Source organism: Gallinula chloropus, assembly GCF_964237585.1.
Source record: "Gallinula chloropus genome assembly, chromosome: 1".
Classification (NCBI taxonomy): domain Eukaryota; kingdom Metazoa; phylum Chordata; class Aves; order Gruiformes; family Rallidae; genus Gallinula; species Gallinula chloropus.
Window position 1 is genome coordinate 141,287,886 of NC_140085.1, and position 18,194 is coordinate 141,306,079.

The following is an 18,194-nucleotide window of genomic DNA, read 5'->3' on the forward strand; positions in this document are numbered from 1 at the left end:
CTGTCTGTGTTGGGAATCAATGTCTTTTTAAAGCTCAGCTGGATAGATTCTGAAGTCCATTAGAGGCTGTTTCTGGGGAAGTCTTGGCCAAATGATTGTGGCAGAGGCTGAAGAGGAACCACATGGTAATTTCAGCATTTATTACAATGTCTGAAGAAGCCAACAGTTACTTAAGTTCATTTGCTTCACCCATTTCAATTTTTGGTTGCTAGCTACAAGTTACATCTGTTTGCTTGTGGGTGTCATTGCTGAACAAGTATAACTATCTCTTATCATCTAGCATAATTTTCCTGTTTTAGCTATTTATAGTCTGAGTACCTGAGTTGCTGTTTGATCTTCTCTTTGGTAAATAATCTGACCTGTTTAACTCTGTCACTGGAAGAAATCTTAAACACTCCAAGTTTGTTTTTATTATGGTGGGACTTGGCAGGCTGCAGCTTGTCTGTGCAGGAGATGGGGATTCTCTGGCTTTGAAATCCAGAAAAAGGAGCTGAGAATCAGCACGAATGCTGATGTCTCCTGCTTAGAAAGCCTTGTGTGCTCATCAAACACCAACATTGAGCAAAACCGCATTCTGGCATGTGTGATTCAGATAATGAATGGTTTTTAATAAAGTTGTGTACCTCTAGGAAAATGTGTTCTTGGAGTGCATTTTGACTTTACTGCTGTAATGATGGGTCCTGATACAAAGTTACAAAAAGAGGATTCTTTCAGAAGTAGTTCTTACACGTCTTCTACCTGAGAAAATACATCCTAGAAAACCTCAGGTAATCTGAAAATGCAGCCTTGTAGGAATTCAGTAAGAAATTAATTCTCACAGTTTGGGTAGATTCACCTGTATAGCTATAATTATCAGTATGACTACAGCATTTTAGTCTGTTCTTGTTTAGGTAAACTCCTAATCAGACTGCAGCTTCTGAATTTCTGAAGTACATCTTTTGAAGTTCCTTATGTTCTCTGCTGTAAAGGAGTCTGTTTAAGTTTTAGATCTCCTGCCCTGTAATTTCACTTCATGGTGAGTGACTCTTAAGGAGGCAGAACTATCCAATTTTGTGTCTTGGGAATTTTAGTTTTCTTAAATTAATTTTTCTGAAGCTTAGGGATGGGAGGGGGAGGGAAATCTGGTTTGCCATCCCTCTGCTGTTGTGAATTAGAAACAACCATTGTCTTTTGGAGCTGGTTTTATCAACAATAGCAGAAAAGGAGCGGGGTGGGGGGAACCCTGAACTTCAAGGAATTTTTTTCTGTCCTGGTCCAGGTGCTTCCACGTCAGGTGAGGACGGGGCAAGGACTGTATGGTGCTGTCACCTGGCTGTGAGATGTTGTCTCCCAGCTATCAGAGCCTGAGCGTTGCTCCAGCTGTCCCCCTCTGTTGTCAAACCTCTGCTGCTTGCTTCTTGGGGGGCAGAGGGGAAGTGTGAATGAAGACTTCGCAATGGTTGCAAGTATGTCAGAGCTGGGCAGGAAGGAGCTGCTTCCTCTTTCACATCTTGCTAGGTATCAGAGTTAAAATATATATATATATATATATATATATATATATATATAAATAAGAAGAATAGGAGCATTGAAGTTGGCCAAGGGAGCACTAGGCATGTGGATACACCTCTGGCAAAATTACAGAGTGGAGCGGTCAGAGAGCAACCTTCAAACAAGAAGGCATTTGTAATGGGCTGTGCCCAATTGCTTATGTTTTCATGGTTTGAAAAGTGCTGATCTGTCTTTGGGAAATCATGCTGAAGGACTTGGAAAAATGCACCTTCCCCGATTTCTTTTCACAACACCGACAGCAGCAAGAAATTTTTGTCTCTTAATTTGTGCCTCTGGCCTGGTAACGGGTGTTTCCCAGACTCGTGTTATTAAACAAGTGTAAGTGAGGTGGGATTTTGGTTTCTTTTCTGCTTTGGTTTCTATTTTTAAATTATGTTCCAACTATAAAAAAAAAATCCACAGATAACCTGGACACAGAAAGCCGATGCTGGAGGAATACTGCTGTGCAGTTGTAACTATTGAGGCCAAAAGCATGCAGGTGTGCTTTCTGAAATGGCACATTGGAAGATTGAGGGCTGTGTCTAATCAATATTTGCTTGTAGTGCTGAGGAAACCCAAGTCAGGAGCCTGGCTTTTTTGAATGCTTGGCTATTTCATGCAGCAGGGCCCTGAGTCATCGAGGGGCCGTGTTTTGGGAGGAGAAGGAAGATTTGTGCGTTGGGGAGAGGGCGTTGGTTCTTGCCTTGCACTCAGTGACAGATCCCCTTTACGTGGGTTACTGGTGTAGAAAGGGCAGACATTTTTCACTCTGGGTTTTGGAGCACAGGTGGAGCAGTGTTTTTAACACACCCCTGTTGTGCTTTCTTGGAGCTGGTGCTTTGTGGTCTGCGGCGCAGCGGGGGAGAGGGCTCTGTGCCCATCCATCCCACCACCGGCACGTCCCGGAGCAGCCACACAGCCAAGTGTTTCTGCTTCAGTAAAGAGGCTAACAGGAGGAAAAGCTTCAAGCTGGAAGGAGCCTCTTGGTTAAACTAACCTGTGTAAAGGGTTGGGGTGTTTTCTTTTTTAGTTAAAGCTTAAGCTATGGATACTTGGATCAAAAATTAAAATACCGTTTATCTGGAGCGCTCTGACTTCTTGGCAACCCCCTTCTGTTTCCTCTAAGGTAAAACTGTTGAGCATCTGACTTCCTCACTGAACGTTTGTCCTTATCTGGAGTATTTTTGCATTTGTTTATTGAAGGGGGGATATTGGTCTCTAATTTGAGAATAACTGTGGTTCTTGTGATGGAGCTTGAGCTGGGTGTAGGCAGGTCTTGGGCAAGTGTCCTGGCACAGGTCTGCCCGCCAGCACTCCTGTAGGTCCGGTCCTTCCTTGTTTTTCATCAGGAGTCACAAATTGCACAGTGTGGGTGTTTGTTTATATTTGTTTTAACCAAAGCCCTTATGATCAGGCTTGAAGCAAGATTTGTACTGGCATTTCTGGAAGCCAAAGGCCCCATGACTCTTCAGTTGGTGGTTGTTTAAATTGTCAGCAAGCTCGCTCTGTCTGTGGTGTATTGGCTTTGCAGCAGTGGCTTGGGATGCAGGCTTGGTCTCTGAAGGTAGATAGGTAATGACTTCTGGATTTCTAACCTTTGCTTTAGGTTTTAGTGTTGGGTTTTTTTGGTTGTGGTTGTCAGCTGAGCCCTGGAGGTAAAGCTGCTGCTTCTGTGGTGCTTTCTGCAGGAAACCATAACAAAGCAAGATAAAGTAAGGAGGTTTTTCTGTCAGGCCACAAAAAGTGCAGTGAGTGGTGGGATCGCCAGCCTGTCCCAGCTCTCTCATAGTGAGCTTTTGGCAAAGCTCTGGTGAGATCTGCTTGTTTTCCTCTGCATGCTGGGATGACTTGGCTCCATGGGGGTGACACGTGCCAGGCAGGTCCCTGCTTTTCTGGGTGTGGATGCTTGGCATTCCAGCCCTTCTGGTTAGAGCCAAGGGCAGTGCCCAGCCACTCCTTTCACAGTAGGCACAAGATTTTGCTCTGGTAAGTGGGGGAAAATAACTTGCAAAGCCCCATAGAAAAAAAGAAGACAGCTTGACTAGAGGAGATACCTTAAAAATGAAGAATTTTTTCCCCCATCAAGGCAGATGAGGAGATCATTATATGAAAGCAAATGATCGAGCTGTTCCACCCCACGCTTTCTTCCTAAAATTTCTCCTTGTTGTTCTTGGTTCAAAAACCCATGTAGTGGCAGCAGTTGGAGGTGTATGAAAATTGCCACAAGTCCAAGGGGTTTTCGGCCTCTTCATCACTATCTACTCATAGTGGATCTAGATGTCCTAGGACATGAAACACTGGAGACTGCTGGTACCTTTTGACAGTCAAGTCTCCTGAAGATGGTACTATCTGTGCATAAAGGTTTGAAGACATATCAAAGCTGAGCATTAGGTCATCCTTGCCTCATTTTTGGTGTATTTCTGGTGTGCAGCAGTAGGGGAAGAGAAACATTTCTCAACTCCTAAAAGTAAGGAGGAAGATGTTAGTCCTAGAAGTCTTTTTAAAACTTGTATACAAAACCCAACAGGGTTTCAGTTTGACTGTTTCCCTTCTATTATGGTTGAAGGGAAACTGCATTTCCCACAGCTTAAGTAGTAGTTCCCTGCTCTTCTATTACTCATATGTTTTCTGTGTATATAGTAACACATCAAAAGTTACGTGTATGTGTGTATACATATCTATATGTATTTTTTTAACCAGGTGCAAAATGACTGCTCAAGTAACCCTGGAAGATGCCTTGTCCAATGTGGATCTCTTGGAAGAATTACCATTGCCAGATCAGCAACCATGTATTGAACCCCCACCGTCATCCCTACTGTACCAGGTATACTGTCTTTGTAAGGAAAAAGAGTTCTTCCATTTCCCATTACTCTTAAGGGAGAGAGTATGTGCTTTTCAAAAAAACACCAACCCAAACCAAAATGTTTATATTTGGAATATATATAAAAATTCTTTTCCACACCAAAGATTTAATTCTGTAATTTTCTGTTTCTGCAGCCAAACTTTAACACTAATTTTGAAGACAGAAATGCATTTGTCACTGGCATTGCAAGATACATCGAGCAAGCTACAGTCCATTCTAGCATGGTATGTAGGTGTTCATATAGATACTTTTGTGTTACTTGGGGGGGAAAAAAGGAGAGGAACATGTCATCTTGCAGTTCATTACATGAATTGTGGTCATAGAAAACCAGAAACCAGTTTACCTACAACGCTTCCAGGAAGCAGTAAGATGTAAAAGTATGTGGTTTTCCTTTGCTTATGCACTTGTTGATTATTTTAAAATTTCTTCTTGATCAATCAGCACTGCTCAAAAGTTTCCTGCTTTCATTGTGTGTTTTTCAGTATTCTGAGATACTTTAGTTGTATTGACAAGTAACTGCTGTAACTCAAGTGCAAAAATTACCTTCCATCCTCCTAAATTTCCACTATTTCTCTGTCGCTTCAGTTGTGGTGTTACTGGTGTAAGTTACTGGTTTATTGGCCTGCGTTTATGTAAGGTGTTTTGTGGTTTTTAACAGTTCCACAGTAGAAGAGAAGACTTCAAGCTAGTAACTCCATCTCTGCTGGTCTGTCCTCAACTTCTTGTGGTTTCATGGCATTCTTAGAAAAGGAGGAATAGTATGTCTTAGAATTCTAGAGGCCAGTTCACGAATGGTGGAATAACTACCTGATTACATGCTACTGAAAATTATGTAGTTTTACACCAAACTGCTTTTGAAATTACTGGATGACTCTTTAACCTGTTTTCATTGTTTGGATGTTGTTGGACGTCTCCTTTGACATGTTAAAAATGAAAGTAGGCTGCATGTGCTGACTTTTTCATCCTTGACTAGTCTACCTGCAGCGTCCAAGTTTAACAAGAAAAAACAAACACCACCCCACCACCCTCCCTCCACAGATTAGCATTTTTATTCTTATTTATAGATCACAGTCTTTAGTTTTGGGAAGAAAGAGTAGCACAAAAAGCAATTTGATCTGTGGAGATTATTTTTGTCATTAGGTAAGCATAATACTTGTAATTGTTGATTAGTTATCTGGTAGGTATTTGTTGGCCTAAGTGGTACAACAGTGATGATGTGAATTCTTTCAGAGTCAGATTGGGTGCTAAAGCAGATGACTGAGAATAAATGGAATATTTTTTTTTAGCTGTTAGATTATAGCCAAGCCAGACATCAGTAGTTGGTCAGCTCTGATACATGTAATATGCCAACTGAGCATATGAATTGTGGTAATATTAATTTACATACATATTGTATGATGTATCAGCCAACTTATACAATAGTATGTGTTTGCATACATTCAGATAAGAGAAACAGGTTTGTTTGGACAAGGCTTTGGAATGATGGAAGATGAGTGGATCGAACCCTTTTGTATTACAATGTCCATTATATTGAGTGTCTTTCTTACAGAATGAAATGCTAGAAGAAGGTCAGGAGTATGCTGTCATGTTATACACATGGAGAAGCTGCTCAAGAGCCATTCCTCAGGTAAAAGATGCAACCTGTCATGCAACATGTGAACTTGATGCCTTGATTTGGTGTGGAGTTGCACCGACAGAGTTTCGTCAGTGAGCTCCAAAATTTAGTCTGCATTGAATCCTGGACTGTTAAACTGGGCATGCCATAGAATAGTGTCTTTTCAATAAGAGATCTGTAGCAATATCTCATGGGTTTTCTGTCAGTTGTATCGAGTGGTTCAAGAGTAGGATAGTGGTAACGTGCTTTAGAAAGAAAACCTTTGATTTTTGTGTCTATTTGAGGTCAAAATTTCATTCAAGAGAATGGACCCTTCCCACTCCGCAACTTAATACTTAAATTCAGAACAGGTTTAACATTAAGATTAAACATCTAAGTTTCTTGACACCCCATAGATAGGTCTGACATTTAGAAAATTACTGTGTAGAGTTTCTTGATCTGTATACAAAAATAAACCCCTGTGAATAGATGTCAACCTCAAGTGGCTGGGAATGGTTGTACAGGTGAGAGGTGGGAAGAATTTAAGATGCATCAGAAAACTGAACAAAATTACAACTATGAAGTGAGGTGACACCTGCCTGCTTTATAACGAGTTTATAATATAATTATTTTTTGTTATTAAACACAAGAAAGGCTTATCCTGTGATTTAAATATGTAGAGTGGAATTCAGATAAACTGTTTCAGTTTTTAGTTCTGACCCTGTTTTAGTGCATGATTTTGAGCAAGTGGCCTAATGTTTAAATAACATTGTCCTAACCTTACAGAAATGTTTGACAACTAAATTATTTGCTATGGCATAATAGAAGAATCTTAGATTTTTTCCTTTTTCAACACAGTTAAGCTTAGAGGGCTAGCGTGGAAGTACCAAACCCAGAAATGATGTATGCTTTAAGTTTCTCTCCTTAGGATGATAATGAATGATAACCTCAGTTTCTGAGGTTTTATCAGGGAAGGTTCCAAGTGTAATGATCTTTCTGATTATTTTCAGGTCAAGTGCAATGAGCAGCCTAACAGAGTAGAAATTTATGAGAAAACCGTGGAAGTTCTGGAGCCAGAAGTCACAAAACTGATGAACTTTATGTACTTTCAGGTAAAAGGAATGGAAACAAAATTTGTCACTAGGCTTGCACTTTTATATTCCTATTTTGGATGCTTGATATTGTGTGTGCAGATGCTCAATCTAGTCATTATACTTTGAAAAAAACCCTCTGTGTGTTGCCTCACAGAAGGGCAGAATTTCTAATGCCTCTCTTAAAAACTTCAGGTGACCTCCATTAAGACTTTAGGCATAAAATTGAAGTTAATTGCGCATGGGGACAGAGATCTGGAACTTTAGGGAGAAAGGAAATAGAGGTAGAATAGGTTTCACATGTATATGTACAAGTGTCTCAACACAGGAGCCGTTTGTTGAGGAGCGAGGGATCCGCAGGCCTGGGCACCAGAGCAGCAGGTGCAGCCTTGCTGTGGCACTTCACAGCTGAGGCAGGCTGACCCAGTTGCTGTGACCTGCCCGAGCTGCGCGGGGGCTGGAGAATAGCAGTCTGTCTCGCTTTCTCCTCCCGTGGTGGCAGCTTGCCATTTGGCTCAATGGGCTGAGGATGTTTCCAGGCATTATTTGGAAGGAGCCGGAAGAGTTAAGCCTGGAGTGCACAGGAAGAGGAGACTGAATGAAACACAGTATTTCCTGTTGTCTTCCCCCACCGGCGGATCTTACTGAGTACAATCTCCTTTGGTTTGGGGAGATTAGTGCTCTAAAGTCAGAACAGGTTACTCTTTGCAGTCGACATTGCTGTCTTTATTTCTACTTAGGATCTCCATCTCAAGTGGCCTTGATGCATACTTGGAAATAAGGGCTTAAAGGAATGTGTGCCAGGATGAGTTTGAGAGTTGGCACGTACAGTGTGCTGTGAATTTTTTTTAAGGGAACATACCTATAATCTGCCTTTTAATGCATATACACTTCCTCCCTAAGAAGCCTGAAATTGCTTGTTTCAAGGGGATTTTAAACCTTTACAACATTAATCTGCAAAGAAGAACCTTACCTTTTGTGCCAGGCAAACTGTATGGCAAAAATAATTGGTGACACTTGTAGCACCCAGCGAGTACACAGAGGTGGAGCTGAAAAGCCTGTGCTGATGCCTTGTTGGTAGCCTTGCGTGCTTTAAAACATTCTTCTGCTTCAGTGGTGCTTTTCATTGGAACAGCTCCAGTTATGTCTTGAAATATATTTCCTGGTGACGCTATGGCTTTTACTCCCTGTTTCTTCTTCTCTTTTCCCCCCACTAGAGAAATGCAATTGAACGATTTTGTGGGGAGGTGAGACGCTTGTGCCACGCGGAGAGGAGAAAGGACTTTGTGTCTGAAGCGTATCTGATCACGCTGGGCAAATTCATCAACATGTTTGCAGTACTGGATGAGCTGAAAAACATGAAGTGCAGCGTGAAGAATGACCATTCAGCCTATAAGCGGTAAGTAGGACCTGGGTTTCTGCTGTCAGGGTACTGGCCTCCCACGAGATGGCAGCAGTTGCTCTTTCTCTGACAACTTTCCCTTTAAAAGTAGTCCATGTGTGGGACAGATTTCCTTGAAGCTAGGGATTGTGGCTAGAAAGCTGAGTAAATGTATTTTGGGTTTTTTTATTTTTTTGCTGCTGGAAGAACAGCATAGGTTCTTCTGCCTTTTAATGCCATGCTGTCAAATACTTCTGTCTTGGTAATGAATCTACTTTGTTCAGTAAAGCTATTCTTTTTGAGAGAAAACTGTTTTTCTGGTTGCTTTTGCTACTTATTCTATTTTTGGCATTCACTCTTGACATCCACAGGTGTAGCAGGGAGGGGAAGAGGGGAAGATATCAGTGCTTGATCTGGCAGATGGAATGGGGTATCTTTGGTTGCACACGGTGGACAGAGCAGCAGGGGAAGACAGTCTTTATGGCAGCTGTAGCATCTGTGGTCTTTTGTAAAGAAAACCATTCAGGCAATGACTGGCTGATTTTATCTACGCTGCTTCCACTTACATGAGATTAAATTTCTACCTCTACCAGTAGCTGCCTTTTGTTGCAGTGCCTGGAGAGCTCTGAAAATTTCTTGTTTTGCCCTTCTTGTTCTGGGGAGGCATGCTTCTGGAGGACAAATTGTTCTCTGGAAGGCTGATTTTTCCTGGATGGGGTCTATAAAGCCACTGCTGTCCCCATCAATTGAGGGATACACCCAATGGATTTTGGTTTGGGTTGGATTGGGCCTTTTAACTAGCATACAGTAGGGGATTTGGGATTGTGAACAGTTCATTTTGGATAAATTAAGTCCACGTCTCTTACGGTCAACTTCTACCTGTTTTCTTAAAAAGCTTTCCCTTCATCTTTTACAAAATAGACTCATGGAGCAGCTTTGCTGAGTCCATAGCCTATGTTTGGATAACTCACTTTTATAAAGCTGTGGCAAAAAAGTACTGGCCATGTCTGCCAAGTTCTCCTTCTACTTAATTCTAGAGTTTTGAGGTGGGGGATACACTGAAGTTGACAATCCTGTATGAACCAGCAATCCTGTATGCCATTGCACTGATGCTTAAAGATGTGGTGACAACTTACAGTTCCCCTGGCAGACTTGGGGATGGGTGTGTTTCTATTGAGAGGGGATGGATTTGCTTAGAAGTAGTCCTGCCAAAGGGAAATAATATTTTCTCATCTGTTTTCAAAGAGCTGCCCAGTTTCTGCGGAAAATGGCAGATCCTCAGTCCATCCAAGAATCCCAGAACCTCTCCATGTTCCTTGCCAACCACAACAAGATAACACAAGTAAGCTTTAATTGTCTTTCTGCAAAGTATCTAATACCTTACAAAGCTATTAAAAGAAAACTCTTCCAGTTTGGTCATAACTGTTGCTCCCCAGGGAGTATAACTAGTTGACTAATACCCTTTTCTTTTTTTACCAGTCTTTACAGCAGCAGTTGGAGGTGATTGTTGGCTATGAAGAGCTGCTTGCAGATATTGTAAATTTGTGCGTGGACTACTATGAAAACAAAATGTATCTAACACCCAGTGAGAAACATATGCTTTTGAAAGTAAGTTTCTTTGGGGTAAAAATTACAAAGGAATGGTTGAGGCAGGACACAGATATTTGAATTCTTCATCGCCTGGATTTTTTTTTAAAGGAACCAGATCAATGAAGTATTTCAAATTTGGTTTTTCCTCTCTTCTTCTCCTTGTCTTTTTATTATATTACATGCTAAATGTATTTAGAAAGTTTCTAAGCTGCTTTTGTTTTTCATAAATTGAAGTTGACCCTATTGAACTGATGCAGTCTTGCTAGGAAACCAATTCTATGCAATTGCGTATCTATGAAGTATAATGACATCAGAGAAGAACTATTGAGTTTTATTTTTGGATATGTGGCAAGTTGGTATAAAAAGTTTTTGGAGGTCAGGCTGTGTATCAAATAATTCAGGGGAAAAGCAGCTTAAAATTAGGGTTAGTAAGCAGGTAAGTTTAGCTAGCTGGAATATATACATGTAATAAGAGAGTGGTGGGCAGTGTGAAGTGCAGTTGATTATCAGTTGTGTGCCTTGCAGGAGAAGAAAAGGTATAGAGTAAGAAATGAAAATTTGCCTCATGACAAATATTTTGAGTGACTTCAGTGTTTGATTTCTGAAGAGCTCTGTTTGTTAGGACCAAATGGAAGCATCCTGAAACACCATACACTTCCATTCTGTCTGCAGGAATGTCCAACATGTCTTTCCTGTTCAGGCCTTTTGTTCAGTAAGTGTGTGTTTGGAGCACATTAAGAGGCTACTGCTCAGCTCCTGCTATTGTAAATACTGAATTATGACTTTATGTTAATTAATAACTCTGACAAAATGTAATTAATTTTTTTTGTGATGCTTCTAAGCTCTTGTATGTATAATTCAAAGATGTGCTGAAAGCCATAAAACCCCACAGCTCACAGATGTTAGATTTAAATTTCTGTTACAAATCAGTTTGCACTTACAGAATTTTAATAAAATGGAAGGAGGGGGGGTAACCTGTCTACACATAGCCAGATGCTACTTTCAGCAGGATTTTTTTTGTATGGTAACCCTTTATACAAACAAATGACATCCTTTACGGATAACCAATCAGGCTAATGTTGATGTAAAAACTACTAATATAAGTATATATAATAAAGGAATACTACAGAAATGTATTTAATTGAAAATATATTCTGCTTGAAGGAGGGTGGCTGTTTCAGGACTTTTTAAAATATTCCTTTTTTTTTTAATGATTGGAAGAATGGTCTTACTGCAGCAGGTTTCTACCTTTGAGGTCCCTTTGTGAAGAGGTTTGATTTTTTTTCTTTTTCAGGTTATGGGCTTTGGATTGTACCTGATGGATGGAAGCGTCAGTAACATTTATAAGTTGGATGCAAAGAAAAGGATAAACTTAGCCAAGATAGACAAGTTCTTTAAGGTTGGTTAAGATCTGATCTTACTATATGATTTTAAAGGTAATTCCCCTTGCATTTTACATAGAATAAAGATTGCTTTGAACTATAATATAGGTAAGTGATGGTTTCCTTTCAGTAAGATTTGCTTTTACTAATTTATCTCATCTGATTTATTCCTTGTGTACAGCAGTTGCAGGTTGTCCCACTGTTCGGTGACATGCAGATTGAGCTTGCAAGATACATTAAGACCAGTGCCCATTACGAGGAAAATAAATCCAGGTAAGAGGGAGAAGGAAGCAAGGAGGGGAGCATCTGGGCTGGGAAAAGTCAGACCCTTGGAGTATATTTTCATAATCATCCATTAGTCTGTGGGTCTGTGGTAATTGCTTTAATAGGATTGGTCTGCTTTTTGGTTGGGGTATTTCACTATTAATGTAATTCATATGACAGATACAACTGAAGAAGCAGGTTGTTTAAAGACCTTTCTATGCTGCTAAGCTCATTCTTGTATCTGTGACATTTCTTATCACCTGGGTTGGAGGAAATGAATTTTATCTTACACTAATTTAATTTTCATTTTTTCCTTTAAATATGAAACTTTCTTTAAAAGAAATGAAGGATTTTACTAAGCAAGGTGAGCAGTAGTAGTGCATGGGTAAATAGGCATGTGTATATTGTATATGGAGCAGCAACTTAGCTTACCTCCCCTCTCTTTCTTCTTGGCTAGGTATGCAGCACAGCATACAGGAAAATGCAGCTGGTTGTTACATAAGTGGTTTCATGGTTTATGGTTATTGCTTTGTTTTAGCAAACATTTCATGCCTCTCCAAGACCTTCCCTCCATGCAGTTACATGAATTTAGAATGTAGTGCTTTGCATTTTCATTCCTGCAGAAAAAAACCTACATAACCTGCATGTAATTGCTAAGAGAAAATCAACAGCAGTGGGCCTACTGAGCTACTAAAAATGTGAGGCTACTTAACATGACATTCTTGGTAGCATGTCTTTTGTGTCCCTTTTGATAATATGTTAATAGTACTTAATAATGCCTTTTTTATAGTTGGGATCATGCTGTAGGCTCTCTGCAGTTAAACAGGAATAATGATAATCTGAAGGTAGCTAGATGTATTTTACAGCCTGTACCTATGCTTCTGCCCTGGCTTTCAATCCTTTGGGGTCCTGTGCCTAAGTGTGTGCTCCTGGAGAGAGATGTGCAGGGTCAGAGGTAGAGGTGTGAAGAGAGGAAAGGCCTCAAATAGAGAGTCACACATTGTGGATCTTTCTTTGCAGCATTGCTTGTACTGTTTATTGCCTAAACTGATTTTGGTGGGTTTTTCTGTCTTCTGAAACAGATGGACATGCACGTCTTCCAGCAGCAGTCCCCAATACAATATATGTGAGCAGATGATCCAAATCAGAGAAGACCATATGCGTTTCATATCAGAACTGGCTCGTTACAGCAACAGTGAGGTGTGTGGGTTTAGAGCTATTTGTGCAAATTTCACGTCAGTGATTAACAACTGCTATTAAGTATCTGAAGGGCAGGTAAACCTCAGGCTAGGTAAATGACATATCTTGATCACCTGAATCAGGAAAAGCTGGCTGCAGGATACTACCCATTCTCTGCATGATATTTGCACTAATTATATTCAAAATAATAATGACCTATAATATAAACATCATATATTTTTCTGCCCCTCCTTCTCTCTCTCTCTCTCTCTCTCTCTCTCTCTCTCACACACACACAAACACACCCTAGAGCTTTGGCATGTCTCTTCTGGAATAGGTTGTCTAGTCCATATTCCTAATGGGGTGCTCATAACAGTTTAAAATGAAGATAAAAGTTAAGAAATTAGCAAAAAAAAAAAAGAAATGCACATATATATGCACACACACACGTGTGTATCTATATAAGTTATCTGTATCTCTATATAAAATATAGATACATATATAAAACACATATATAAGTGATGTCCTTGAATTAATCTGTAACTGTATTTTAGTGATTAGGGATAGTATCACAGAATCACATACGGGGAGGGGTTCAAAGGGACCTCTGGAGATCTAGTCCACCCGCCTTGCCAGAGCAGCATCAATTAGAGCAGCTTGTGCAGGACAGCATCTAGGTGGGTTTTGAATACCTCCAGAGCAGGAGACTCCACAACCTCTATGGGCAGCCTGTGACAGTGCTCTGACATACTCACAGTAAAGAAGTTCCTCCTCGTGTTTAGGTGGAGCTTCCTATGCCCATTGCCTCTTGTCCTGTCACAGGGCATCACTGAAAAAAGGTTGATCCCATCCTCCTGACACCCAGCCCTCAAGTGTTTATAAGCATTGATAAGATCCCCTGCTCCATGTTTTCTTCTTTAGGCTAAAAGTCCCAAGTCCCTCAGCCTCTCTTAAGAGATATGTTCTAGTCCCATAATCACCTTTGTAGCCCTTGTTTATACTGTCTCTGGTATTTCCCTGTTCTTCTTGAACCAGAGAGCCCAGAACTGCACAATATTCCAGATGAAGCCTCCCAAGGGCAGAGTAGAGGGGGAGGAGAATCTCTCTGACCTGCTGGCCACACTTTTCTTGACACACCCCAAGATGCCAGTGGTTTCTATTTCTTGACCAAAATCTATGAAATGTAACCATAGAAGTATCTAGAACAAAAAGCTGCTATTAATGCAGGTGTTGGTACATAATGCTGTTTCAATGGTTAAAACAAATCTATGTGGAAATGTGGCTATGGATGCTGGACACAGCATATGCTGATGTGGGTTTGGTTTGTTGGGTTTTGTTTTTTTAATTTAATAATAATGTTACAGGTGGTGACTGGGTCGGGTCGACAGGAAGCTCAAAAGACGGATGCGGAGTATCGGAAGCTCTTTGATCTCTCTCTCCAAGGTCTGCAGCTTCTCTCCCAGTGGAGTGCACATGTCATGGAAGTGGTATGTTATGTGGGAAATAAAACCAGATGAAAAAGATGCAGCTTGGTGAGGTTGGACAGGCTTTGTTCTAACCAAAGGAAAAATGCATGTTCTGTTTTGTTCCCTTTTCCTTCTCCGTTCGCTCCTCTTCTCCAGCTCCAAACCACATTCTCAACAGGAAGTACATGAAGCTCCCAGAGGCTAGGAGTGATGTTGCTGCTTTGACAATCCGGTAGCTCCTACAGTCTTGTATAGTACATTCAACTGGCTATGTTTAGACATCATTGCTTAGTAAATTGAAGCACGTAAGGGCTTAGCCAAAGACACAAAAATGGATGGAAAAGCTGCCATTTGCTTTAGGTTAGGCTTCTAGTCAAAAGGAAAGTAAATCCAGGCAAAGGGAAACTTGAGAGGAGATGAGGGAGGGAAAATAAAGAACCTGCAGAGATGTTTCTCTGCATTTTAATAATTTATTTTAAAAACAGGTGCCAGCTAAAGAAGTGACTTTTTTTTTTTTCCTGGTAAGAAACTGCTTAAGGCAGAAATTGAAGAGGAGGATGTGAGGAGGGTGCAGGTATCCTTTTCATGCAGCAGAAACTTAGACAAAAGCTGCATGTGTTACCTGCACCAAAGCATTTTCTAGGAAGCCTTGAAACAGATGACATATTGTATGAGAGAAGCTGGATTTGCTCCTCTTCTGTCTCTGATGTCTGAGCCATTTGCCATCAAGCCAGTTGCACTGTGTGAATCCTGTGCAGTCGCTGTGGGAGACCACCAGCTAGAGACCCATTTTTCTTTCCTCTATTTTTAACTAGCTCTTCTAAAAGCCAATAGATGAATCATGCTTTTTCCTGTATTATCCTATTCCTATTTAAATAAACAGTTTATTTTACGGTGAGAATCTTGTTCGCATTTTCTCCTTCCTAAGAGTGGTTGCTGTCATCTATTTCTGGCCTCTGCAACTCCCAGATTTGCTCCCTTTATTGCTGTCATTGCAAATTGCTGTATTCAGGTGCTCTCCTCACAGTGACAATCTTCCTATTTTAGTATGTTTCTGTAGAAAGTCTCTTATTCTTTGCTCTGTTTCTATCCTCCAAGTTCCAGAGTTAACTTTCTCTGAGGACCACAGCAGGTTTTTTGCCTATTATCACTGCTTTACTTTGTCTTCCTGATTTGTATAGATTCCCTTTAGGTACTTCTTGTGTAAGTTTGTGTTCACCTTTTCCCTGTCCTCCTACTGAGAATTTATTCTAATCTGGAGTATCCTATTTATTTACCTGTCTTCTGCATTGACTTGGTATCCATGAAGGTTGTTACAAGCATCATGTTCAGATAAAAATTTTCAGCATGTGTTTGATGTCCAATTTAACCCTGTCAACTTAATGCCCCCAAAATACTTCATCTTTGTTTAATAATTTCCCAGTTGTCCTCTTTGTAGTGTTTAGGTTGCTCTTCTCTGCTGTAGGTAAATTAATTCAAATATTAATCCACCATATTAGGCATATTCGTATTGCTCTGTAATTGAACATTTGTGCAAAGACAATATCAACCAGACCTTTGTATTTGCTGAACTCAAACGGTGAGAAAATTGTATTTGAATGGAACTAGGACTTTTCACTGATGGATATTTGATCAGCCTAACACTGCCAAGGATCGTTTTGAGCTGTGTTTGCAGTGACTGAAAAGGCAGTATGTAAGAGAAACCATGCTGTGCAGATGATATTGTCATAGATAGTTAAGCTATTTCCACACCTTTAAGCCTAGTAAACAGGCACACCCCCCAAAAAAACCCAAGCCATTTTGTAGTTTTCCAGTTATCTTTTGAATTCTAAATATGAATATTTGGTCAATTTGGAAGCTCCTTTCTTTGTGTGTGTGACTGGGATGGATGTTTTTATTATGGTCTGAGGTCTCTCTTGTTCTTGAAGTGGGGAAGAAACTTTTGCCTAAGGTAGCATTTGCTCAGTAAAAAATACCCTGAAGCACATTACCTGCTGAGTGTGAATTGCATTTTTTTTAGCTACTACAGGATTGTTGGCTTTCAGTAAAATTTGTTAGGCAGATTATTGTTTGGTATTTCCACTGAGTAGGTAGTAGTTTCAGAATTTATGCAGGTTTTGAGAATATTATTTTCCAGATATGCTTCAAAACACTGGAGTACTTTGTAAAGCCTGTTATTTGTATCCAGCTATGTTTTGTGTTTCTCAGGCCTGTTTTTTTCTCCCCCCATCTCTTTTCTCCCTATTCTGTTGTGTGAACTGTAGTATTCGTGGAAGCTGGTGCACCCAACTGACAAATACTCTAACAAAGACTGTCCTGACAATGCAGAAGAGTATGAAAGAGCAACCAGATACAATTATACTAGCGAAGAGAAGTTTGCGTTGGTGGAGGTAAGGGAAATTCTTTTACAGGGATTTTCCAAAGATTAAGTTCTAGACAGAGGAGAGCATTTTCTATACCCAGTGCAAAAAGACAGCGTGCCCTGTGATGTCTCTGGAAAAGCACGTGTTCCTCTGCTTAGTACATAAGAAGAGCACAGGAAAACTATCCTTTATCTTTTGGAACTTGTTAATTCCCCTCCTCTGATTTTCTGAATTTAAAAGGGGGTTTTATGAACAATTATACAAGCATTATAAGAAAAATATACTACTTTTCTCTCTCTTTTTTTTTTTTTAGGTGATTGCCATGATCAAAGGTCTTCAGGTACTGATGGGAAGGATGGAAAGTGTTTTCAACCATGCCATTCGCCATACCATTTATGCAGCTCTGCAAGACTTTGCCCAGGTTACACTTAGAGAGCCGTTAAGACAAGCCATTAAAAAGAAGAAAAATGTCATTCAGAGGTAGTATTTTTGTTTTCATCTGCTCCTGTGTGGTTTCCCTTATATCTTACTAAATTAGTTCCACAAATTTAGCAGCACAGCTGTTAAATTTTGCCTCTTTTAAGTCTGTACTCCCCTGCTAGTCTGTCTGGTATTCACAGTTAGCTTGATTGAATAGGTACTGGAAGTTGAAGAAGTCTGAAATCAAAAGTGAGTGGCTGCTAACATGGGTTATGGTAAGAGTCCTGCCTGCCTTGAACCAGTTAGGACTACCACAGGAAGTCTTGTGTTCTCTGGAGTTTATTTTTATTTTAAGGAAAGAGAAGTGTAACATTGAAAGCAAAACCAGTGTTTTTATTTTGAAGAAAGGTGTTACTGTCCACCTTCCTTGTGATTCCAGTCTTTTCTCTCCTCGTGTCTCATACTTTTATCCCGCCCTGTAGTCTTATCTCTTCTCTTTTAGCATCATACCTCTTTGCTCAGCTGCTGCTGCTTTTGGGTTGTTAGCCTTGTACTTCTTTTCCACGTGTCCATCTGCCCACACAATCAGTGGCATTTTCTGACCTTATTTTTTTTCCCTAATTGTTTGCTTTTAATCGTAACTTGTTTACCATTTGTTTACTACCACATTTCATCACAAAGTTCTTAAAAGTGAAAGTCTCTGGCTTTTGCTATTGCTAAATGCTCAAATGCAATCATAAGCAAAAAATAAAGAAATTATTCTAAATTATGTTTGCAGGGAGACTGTTTTTGTCCTATGGACTTTGATGAGATAGGAAATGATTTATTTCATACCCGTGCAGATTTGGGAGTAGACATCTGCCTGATCATTCAGCATGCAACAGGATATGTCTGCTGTGTTTCTGACAAGTATCCGAAGTGCAGTTCAGTATTTGGAATTAGAAGTATGAAGCTGTCAGTATAAATTCTATATGAATTCTGGAGTTCTGCTGGAGCCAGAAATTTTGCTGCTTCTCTTCATTTCAAGCCAGAATCTTGTCTCTTTAGTTTGGTTGATAAGCATCTTTTGTT

At 40.2% G+C, this 18,194-nt stretch overlaps 1 protein-coding gene across 4 annotated transcripts in view; it reads left to right on the forward strand.

Annotated features, from left to right (window-relative positions):
* Positions 1-4,230: 4,230 nt before the first annotated feature.
* CYFIP1 (cytoplasmic FMR1 interacting protein 1) overlaps positions 4,231-18,194 on the forward strand; it is a gene marked incomplete at its 5' end in the record, with an annotated part of 59,831 nt that continues 45,867 nt past the window's right edge. Inside the window, 13 exons of one of the 4 annotated variants that reach the window (XM_084269464.1) lie at positions 4,231-4,354; positions 4,528-4,617; positions 5,943-6,020; positions 6,998-7,099; positions 8,296-8,477; positions 9,705-9,801; positions 9,939-10,067; positions 11,344-11,448; positions 11,613-11,704; positions 12,778-12,895; positions 14,239-14,361; positions 16,605-16,730; positions 17,017-17,183. In XM_084269464.1, the coding sequence (XP_084125590.1) occupies positions 4,238-4,354; positions 4,528-4,617; positions 5,943-6,020; positions 6,998-7,099; positions 8,296-8,477; positions 9,705-9,801; positions 9,939-10,067; positions 11,344-11,448; positions 11,613-11,704; positions 12,778-12,895; positions 14,239-14,361; positions 16,605-16,730; positions 17,017-17,183 (1,526 nt within the window). The remainder of the gene's footprint in view (positions 4,355-4,527; positions 4,618-5,942; positions 6,021-6,997; positions 7,100-8,295; positions 8,478-9,704; positions 9,802-9,938; positions 10,068-11,343; positions 11,449-11,612; positions 11,705-12,777; positions 12,896-14,238; positions 14,362-16,604; positions 16,731-17,016; positions 17,184-18,194) is intronic. The other 3 variants (XM_084269463.1, XM_084269461.1, XM_084269462.1) reach the window with 3 other exon arrangements.